The following is a 9,846-nucleotide window of genomic DNA, read 5'->3' as shown; positions in this document are numbered from 1 at the left end:
TAAGAAATACTCATGGTGTCAGTGTGTATCAGCTAACGAGAAGGCACGGTCATTCTCCACCCTTCTGTCTCAATGAATTTAAAGCCTCACTCTGCCATTGTATCGCTGTTGTCATAAACCGCTTCGTGGAGGACTGCAAGGTGTTCATATTTGTTAATTGGAGGGAATCACGAAAGCATCGTTCATATATTTTGACCAGCTTAGAGTTTGTAACGTGGATGTGGTCTTTCTCGCATTATAATGGGATACAGTAGGTTTGCGCTGCTCTGCGGCCTTGCTTTTATTTCCCTTGTCCTCCAGCCCGTCTATGGAGACGTGAGCTACTCTATCCCGGAGGAGATGAAACGTGGATCTGTAATTGGAAATATCGCTAAGGATGTGGGACTTGATTCGGGCAGACTGTCTGCTCGCAAGGCTCGTATCGACACTGAGGACAACAGCGTTAAGTACTGTGGCGTAAATCTCAACACCGGAGACTTGATCGTGCAAGAGAGGATCGACAGAGAAGGGCTTTGTGGGAAAAAGGCGTCATGTGTTCTGAAACAGGAACTCGTACTGGAAAATCCACTAGAATTGCACCGTATTAGTATCCGCGTTCAAGATATTAATGATAATTCACCGCAGTTTAAAGAGGATTCACTTAAATTTGAAATTCGGGAATCGGCGGACAAGGGTGCACGTTTTCTCCTGGATGAGGCGCACGATGCAGATATAGGAGAAAATGCTGTTCAGGGCTACTCGCTTCAGCAGAATGATAATTTCAAATTAAACTTAAACACAAAAGCAGGTGGACGAAAATACGGTGAATTAGTTTTAGACAAAGAATTAGACAGAGAGGACAAACAAGAGATTATGTTATTGCTCACCGCATTTGATGGTGGCTCTCCTCAGAGATCAGGTACTGTAGTCATACACGTCACTGTACTGGATGCTAATGATAATGTACCAGGGTTTAGTCAGTCTGTCTACAAAACAAGTCTGCCTGAAAACTCTTTTCTGGATACATTGGTGATCACAGTGAGTGCAACTGATGCAGACGAGGGAGTGAATGGTGAAATTACTTACGGATTTGACCATGTTTCAGATGAAAATCAAATGTTCTCTCTGAACCCTAAAACAGGAGAAGTTAAAGTGGCCGGGTCTATTGATTATGAAAAAGAATCGTCATATGAAATTCAGATCAGTGCTAAAGATGGTCTTGGATTGGCGTCATATGCAACTTTAATAATTGAAATTACAGACATAAATGATAATGCTCCAGTTATATATCTGAAATCACTGTCTAACCTTATACCTGAGAATGTATCACCTGGTACAGAGGTGGGCATCATTAATGTACAGGATAGAGACTCTGAGACTAACAGACAGGTCCGCTGCTCCATTCAGCAAAACGTCCCTTTTAAGTTGGTTCCTTCTATTAAAAACTATTATTCTCTGGTGACCACAGGACAACTGGACCGTGAACTAGTGTCTGATTACAACATTACAATCACTGCCACTGACGAGGGCTCTCCACCTCTGTCCTCCTCTAAAACTGTTCAGTTATCTGTAGCAGACATCAACGACAACCCACCTGTGTTTGAGGAACAGTCCTACAGCGCATATGTGACTGAAAATAACAAACCTGGCTCCACTTTATGTTCCGTTACTGCTCGAGACCCCGACTGGAGACAAAACGGTACAGTGATTTATTCTCTGTTAGCTGGTGAGGTGAACGGTGCCCCGGTGTCCTCCTATCTGTCTGTTAACGGAGACACGGGGGTGATCCACGCTGTGAGGTCGTTTGATTATGAACAGTTCAGGAGTTTTAAAGTCCACGTGATGGCCAGAGACAATGGTTCTCCTCCGCTCAGCAGCAACGTGACCGTCAGTGTCTTTATATCTGATGTGAATGACAACTCTCCTCAGATACTGTACCCCTCCTCTGAGGGCAACTCGTTCATGACCGAGCTGGTCCCCAAAGCTGCACACGGAGGCTCTCTGGTGTCCAAAGTGATAGCGGTGGACGCGGACTCCGGACAGAACGCCTGGCTGTCCTATCATATAGTCAAATCCACTGATCCGGGACTTTTCAATATTGGTCTCCACAGTGGAGAGATCAGGACACAACGGGACATTTCCGAATCAGACAGCATGAAACAGAACCTTATTGTGTCAGTGAAAGATAACGGACAGCCCTCTCTCTCTGCCACCTGCTCCATGTATTTACTTATTTCTGATAACTTGGCTGAGGTGCCAGAACTGAAGGATATTTCTTATGATGAGAAGAATTCCAAACTGACCTCTTATCTGATCATCGCACTGGTGTCTGTGTCCACCTTTTTTCTGACCTTCATCATCATCATCCTGGGTGTGAGGTTTTGTCGCAGGAGAAAGCCCAGACTGTTGTTTGATCGAGCAGTTGCCATCCCCAGCGCTTATCTCCCTCCTAATTACGCTGATGTTGACGGCACAGGAACTTTACGCAGCGCTTACAATTATGACGCATATCTGACAACAGGATCTAGAACCAGTGACTTTAAGTTTGTGACATCTTACAATGACAACACACTGCCTGCTGACCAGACTCTGAGGAAAAGTCCTAGTGACTTTGCTGAGGTTTTTGGAGAATTGGATGAGTCCCCGCAGGTATGAATAGCTTACATGGCCTCGAATTTTACTCATAAAAACAAGTTTCATCAAACATGCATTTTCCTCTAAGTTTCATTCAGTATATGTCCATGTGTGTATTTTTTCTTTTTTACAAAGTACTTGTGTTTGAATATATGGTGACTTTCTTTTTGATTACTCTTCATCTTTGTGTCTGTATATGGGTTCAAAAGAGTTCATAGTTCATAATGTTTTGTTTGAAAATTCCTGCTTCCAATCGGGACACACCTGTGCAGCTATAAAAAATATCTCCAAACTTTAGTTTAGCTTCCTTTTTTATCATCCTGGTGTCATTGTTAATGACAAACTTAGTGAATGACTTTCTTACTCTCCAACTGCTTGCTCTATACATTCACCATAGTACTTTATTCATACCATGATCACAGACTTAGCATGTGTCATGAGGCTTATTAGTACTTGAAAAACTAATAAAATGTTACATTAGAGTACATTTGTAGTATTTACAGGTTCTTCAAGTATGGGAGGTCTGGATATGATGCTTGATTCTCTCGCACATCAAGTAATTCTCAGTTGATTAAATGGATTGCGATTCATTTACCTATCAAGGATACAGTATCATTCATTGTCCTCTGTGCCTTTTTCTCAAATGATTATTTACCTTTATATTGTACATTTTGAACCTTCTGCATGGACACTTTGTTGGGGCTGAAATTTCAGTGTGCTTTTCTTGTTGTTGACATTGTTTGGCCTGCATTACAGATGACATAGTGCCATTAGTTTTTTCAGGTGTCATTTCTTGTTTTTGTCAGTGTGCAGTCTTTATATTTTATTAGAAATACCACAATCCTTAGTGACCTCACATATTGAAAGAAACAATTGCTTTATTATCAATGCAAAAATAATATCTATAGCGGCGTACAGTGTGCAATGTAACTTAGTAATCAGCATCAGTATATAGACTGTCAATAATGAATGTCTCTCATGCAGTCACATGGTCATTGTTGAAGAGGAAATTATGTCTGTGGCCATATTTGCCACCATATGTCATTTACAATTGTTGAATTTGTAGCTAAATATTTCTAACAAGCACTGATCGTTCTATATAGCCAAGAGACATATTATTATGGTGTCTAGCAGCCTGCTCTATGTATCTCAAGAACAGGATGACTGAAAACCTCCACAGACATGCTATTATTGACTCATATACAAAACAGGTGGACACGACTACCAGAAGGCTGCCTGAAGAATGTAGGTTGTTGCATTTAAAGCCAGTCAACTTCTCTTCATTATCATGTGTGCTAAATTAGTCTATGTTGTTTTGTTTACTGCTGTCAGATTCAACCACATTTTGAGATGGAGTTTAATTGTGAGAAAAAATAATGAGTTGTTTTTATATGATATGTATTTAGTCAGTTTCAATCAAAGTCACTGTTCCAATGAGATATATTCAGTGCTTTCGCTGACTCAGTCCTATGGGGAAGCCTCTGATTTTACTATGAAGATGTTTTATTACAGTGTGACCATCTTTAGTTGTGTTTTTGAGAGCATATTCACTATTCTTTGCCTGTATTTTGTGGCTTTTTGAAAGGTGATTGTTATTTTTTATCCATTTCTGGATTAGGAAGAAAGATATTGCTGTGAGGTGTAGGCTGGGCCATTTTTCCCGTTCATCATATATGGGATAGTAAGATGAAATAACTGCAATAACTAGAAATTGTCACACAATATTTAGGCTTGCAGTGTTATGTAACTTTGTTAGTTGTATAGTGGTGGTAAGTGTCAAGACTGGTGTTTCCTGCACTGCAAGTTACCTGACTTTTGGGTTTTTGCATCGAGAGTTCTTTTCGTTGTTTTCAGTTCGTTGTACTAAGATAATGTAGTAATAGAAACTGTTTATTCGTCTTAATTGAAACACTTTTCTGTATTATCAACATAATGCATGCCTCCTATTCTTCAAGAACTTGAGTAATGACACATTTGTCAACACAAATTGAAGCTCATTGTAGGATATTAGGCCAAGATTGGTCCAACATAGTCCTGTTTTCTACTGGATGTAGTTAGAAACTGGGTGACAACAGTATTTCTAGAGCATATAGACATGGATTTAGTTAATATATCTTTCAGTTATGATGTTTTCATGAAAACTCTTCATTACAATACATGACATTAAACTATGGCTATATCTTAATATAGGAATGCAGCCAATACAAAGAATCAGAACAAAAATGTATCAGTTCCACTAATGTGATGGAATAAAACCAGGGCACTTAATGGGAAGGTACTATCCTAATCCCACAGTAGACAAAGTGTTCAGTATACCAAACCTGTACAGTCTGGTGATAAAATGGCAACAGTGATTTTAATATAAATTGTAAACCTGCAAATAGATGTTTTCAGGTAGCAATTAGCCGCTCACTGCAGTCATGCATGTGCTACACTACATTCATACTGTAAGCTTACTTTAAATAGAATACATATACAGAAATACATCTCAATGTCTCTGTGCCAGAATGTTAACTCAGTATGTAGCCAAATTCGAAGCAATACAAAATAACTATTAAAAGTCCAGGGTTTCACACCTTCTGATGTGCCCATGGTGACAAAATGTTGGTTTTGTGTATTTTACCAGACCACATACAGTGAATATGGACAGGAGCCTGGTCTACTCTTTGCATAACTGTCTATCTGATAACATTTTAGAGGATTATCTGATTATTATTATCTATTTAAAGCTGCGGTGCATGAAGGAAACTATGCTATTTTCTGTCTGACAAAGATTACTTTCCTCACTAGTTGTTATTTAATGCCTTGCACTCTTTTACAAGACTGGTTTTGCATGTAGCTTCTGAAAAAAAAAGCTCAGGCTTGAAAAGTCCATGTTTTGTCCAGATGTGAATCAGTCTAGGATGCACTGAATTACCTGTTGTACAGGTGTCTAAGTTTGGAATTGTGGGTCACTGTAGTTCCAAATATTGTAAACTTTGAATAAATCTATCTTATGTTTTCTTTAGAGGAATAGTGGACATGGTTATGTAGGCAATAACCAATTTTAAGACGGTTCATTTTGTTTTTAAAAGGAAAGTGTTATTGTTGAACTTAACTCACGGTGTCGCTATACACCAGCCTTAAATTGGTTTAATTCCTCTATCCTTTGTGGACCGACGTTCTTGTACGCCCATTACGGGGTCTAGATAGACACACTCACGCTGATTTGCTGTTTCTCTTCGTGTTTTGTGGTTGAACTGTGAGTGTTGCGTCGATTATTTAACGTCTTAGGACCTCATCGTTAATGACGGATCCCAAAATGATCGCGTTTGCGTCGCTCAGCTTCTATTCCCTGCTTCTTTTTTTGCCCTCCGCCTATGGAGACATGAGCTATTCTTTTCCCGAGGAGATGAAACGAGGATCAGTTATTGGAAATATAGCCAAGGATCTCGGACTGGAGACGGGAGCTATTGCTAACCGAAGAGCCCGTATTGACACCGATGGGACTGAGAAGCGTTACTGTGACATAAACCTGAATAACGGAGAACTGATTGTTGCAGACAGGATTGACCGAGAGGGGCTTTGTGGAGAAAAGGCTTCGTGCATCCTACAACATGAGCTCGTGCTGGAGAATCCTCTCGAGCTCCATCGGATTAGTCTCCACATTCAAGATATTAATGATAACGCTCCTCAATTTAAGGAAGAATCGATTAATATAGAAATTCAAGAGTCTGCAGACAGGGGAGCTCGTTTTGTGATAGAGGAGGCGCACGATGCGGATGTAGGACAAAATTCAGTTCAACAATACAGCCTGAAAAAGAATGAACATTTCATTTTGGCTTCTAATGGAAACACAATAGAGCTTGTTCTTGATAAAGAGCTTGATCGTGAAAAACAGCACGAGATCAATCTGCTCCTTACAGCTTTAGATGGTGGCTCTCCTCAGAGATCAGGTACTGTAGTCATACACGTCACTGTGCTGGATGCTAATGATAACGCCCCAGTGTTTAGTCAGGCAGTTTATAAAGCCAGTCTGCCTGAAAACTCTCCTTTAGACACTGTGGTGGTCACAGTGAGTGCAACTGATGCAGATGAGGGAGTCAATGGAGATGTAACCTATGAATTTGGACATATTACTGATGATGTAAAGAAGATATTTAGCATTGACCGTAAAGTGGGGGAGATACGAATAATTGGCACAGTTGACTATGAAACTACCACATCATTTGAAATACGCGTTAAAGCAAAAGATGGATTAGGACTTTCATCATATGCTAAAGCAATAATTTCTATCACTGACGTGAATGACAACGCTCCTGTAGTCGATTTGAAATCACTGACAAATCCCATACCGGAGGACACCCCACCTGGTACAGAGGTGGGCATCATTAATGTACAGGATAGAGACTCTGAGAATAACAGACAGGTCCGCTGCTCTATTCAGCAAAACGTCCCTTTTAAGTTGGTTCCTTCTATTAAAAACTATTATTCTCTGGTGACCACAGGACAACTGGACCGTGAACTAGTGTCTGATTACAACATTACAATCACTGCCACTGACGAGGGCTCTCCACCTCTGTCCTCCTCTAAAACTGTTCAGTTATCTGTAGCAGACATCAACGACAACCCACCTGTGTTTGAGGAACAGTCCTACAGCGCATATGTGACTGAAAATAACAAACCTGGCTTCACTTTATGTTCCGTTACTGCTCGAGACCCCGACTGGAGACAAAACGGTACAGTGATTTATTCTCTGTTAGCTGGTGAGGTGAACGGTGCCCCGGTGTCCTCCTATCTGTCTGTTAACGGAGACACGGGGGTGATCCACGCTGTGAGGTCGTTTGATTATGAACAGTTCAGGAGTTTTAAAGTTCACGTGATGGCCAGAGACAACGGTTCTCCTCCGCTCAGCAGTAACGTGACCGTCAGTGTCTTTATATCTGATGTGAATGACAACTCTCCTCAGATACTGTACCCCGCCCCGGAGGGCAACTCGTTCATGACCGAGCTGGTCCCCAAAGCTGCACACGGAGGCTCCCTGGTGTCCAAAGTGATAGCGGTGGACGCGGACTCCGGACAGAACGCCTGGCTGTCCTATCATATAGTCAAATCCACTGATCCGGGACTTTTCACTATTGGTCTCCACAGCGGAGAGATCAGGACACAGCGGGACATTTCTGAATCAGACAGCATGAAACAGAACCTTATTGTGTCAGTGAAAGATAACGGACAGCCCTCTCTCTCTGCCACCTGCTCCATGTATTTACTTATTTCTGATAACTTGGCTGAGGTGCCAGAACTGAAGGATATTTCTTATGATGAGAAGAATTCCAAACTGACCTCTTATCTGATCATCGCGCTGGTTTCTGTGTCCACCTTTTTTCTGACCTTCATCATCATCATTCTGGGTGTGAGATTTTGTCGCAGGAGAAAGCCCAGACTGTTGTTTGATGGAGCAGTTGCCATCCCCAGCGCTTATCTCCCTCCTAATTACGCTGATGTTGACGGCACAGGAACTTTACGCAGCGCTTACAATTATGACGCATACCTGACAACAGGATCTAGAACCAGTGACTTTAAGTTCGTGACATCTTACAATGACAACACACTGCCTGCTGACCAGACTCTGAGGAAAAGTCCAAGTGACTTTGTAGATGCTTTTGGGGACTGTAATAGTTCTCCTGAGGTAGGCACGTGTTTCATATCACCTTTCCCAGATTCACATTAGTGAATCACATATTCTCTCTCACTCTCACACTCACTCTCACACTCACACACACACACACACACACACACACGCTCACTTACTCATTGACTCACACTTTTTTTTTCTTTCTCTCATACTCATTCACACACACGTGCAGTCAACCTTCATCTGTTCATATTGTTTCGCTGTCCTTGGTGCTGATCACTAATGTAGGCCGCCTGACCTCTTCTTTTGCAACACGTTCTCATTCCCAACGCCTCAAAAACTGCAGCTTGGTCAGTTGTCACGTTTTGGTCGTACTGAGTTTAATTTATATTGATTAATTGGAAATCAAAGAAACATGTTGAATTAATTGCATAGCTGATAGCTGGATCATTTTTACACTCACCTCGTCCGTAATCATTGGTTGTCGTGTGTCATTTTGTGCCTCTTTTTCTCTATCTTGTTAAACTATTTCATTTTCTTAACATTTTATTTTAGTTTCCAAAATCAATTTGATTTAAACAATGACTCACACTGTCAAGATGTGACATCAGTCTGTTTTTAGTTTTAGATAGGTGTTGTTAGTTTCAGTTTTCTTAAATATCAATACACCCCTGACACAGTGTAGTAGTGTAGCAGTGAGTTTTGGAAACTGTATCTTTTGTCCAATTCATCAGAATGTTTCTTTGTTCAAATTATTTTTACAGTTTATATGTGTTTGTCCTAACTATTATTTTTTTCTAATTCTAGTCTTATCTTCTGTCAGTTTGCCAGGGCTGATTATTCATTTGTAGATGTGTTATTGGTGTTTGATTTGCATAAAGTATGTTTATTGTTCATGTCACGTTCATTTTTTAAAAGAATATTGTTCTTGTACCATTATCAAATACTTGATCTTTACTTTTTCACTATTGTAATATATTATAACATTTGACAAACATCTAATGTCAGTGCTTAAATCAAATCATTGCTAAGTTTGTCCTAAAATAACCTGCTATATCACCAATCAGCTGAAGCATAAAGGCTGCAGTGTGAGTAAGTTTCACTGATGACCTGCGGCAGATTGTATGTGTGCCATTTATATTAATTTTCTCTTCCTGCTAAAGGTCTCTGGCAGGCACATTTCTCTCTGTCTCTCCTCTTAAAACCAGACAAACATCAAACAAATAACAACTAAATTTTCATGCATCTAACTCTTACTTCATACACCTGCATTACTGTGCCATTTGTCTCAGAAGGAACATTCAGGTTGAGCTTTGTGACTCTTTATTCTTGATGACTTCTTCTTGACCTACTGCTGCTTGTTTTGGATCTCAATTACACACTGGTATGGACTGTCTGCCACATCAATACAAGTTAATACATATATTGGCCTTACATTTATGGCCACAGTATTAATGTCACAATAATTTCCAGAAAACTGATTTCTATACCTTAAAAGCTGAATGACTGAAACCCTAAATAGATAGTTGTCTAATGCTGGTTCTGTTGGTGCATGGCATGACCTGTAGGTCTTTACATTTGAATCCAGTCCACTAACCTTTATCAACTGGTGTGTTTGT

General features: G+C 40.4%; 2 protein-coding genes across 2 annotated transcripts; both read left to right on the top strand.

The window, feature by feature from the left end:
- Positions 1-2,647, top strand: LOC127374261 (protocadherin gamma-A11-like). Its single transcript, XM_051419410.1, has one exon. The coding sequence runs from the start codon at positions 241-243 to the stop codon at positions 2,632-2,634; it is 2,394 nt and encodes a 797-aa protein (XP_051275370.1). The 5' UTR covers positions 1-240; the 3' UTR covers positions 2,635-2,647.
- Positions 2,648-5,793: 3,146 nt separating this feature from the next.
- Positions 5,794-8,338, top strand: LOC127374255 (protocadherin beta-15-like). The gene has a single exon (XM_051419404.1). It carries the CDS (start codon positions 5,900-5,902, stop codon positions 8,321-8,323), a length of 2,424 nt encoding a protein of 807 aa, XP_051275364.1. The 5' UTR covers positions 5,794-5,899; the 3' UTR covers positions 8,324-8,338.
- The last annotated feature ends 1,508 nt before the right edge of the window (positions 8,339-9,846 follow it).

The sequence above is a fragment of the Dicentrarchus labrax genome, unplaced genomic scaffold (assembly GCF_905237075.1).
Source record: "Dicentrarchus labrax unplaced genomic scaffold, dlabrax2021, whole genome shotgun sequence".
NCBI lineage: Eukaryota > Metazoa > Chordata > Actinopteri > Moronidae > Dicentrarchus > Dicentrarchus labrax.
Note: the sequence above shows the minus strand (reverse complement) of the source record. Positions and strands in the feature narration are given on the sequence as shown.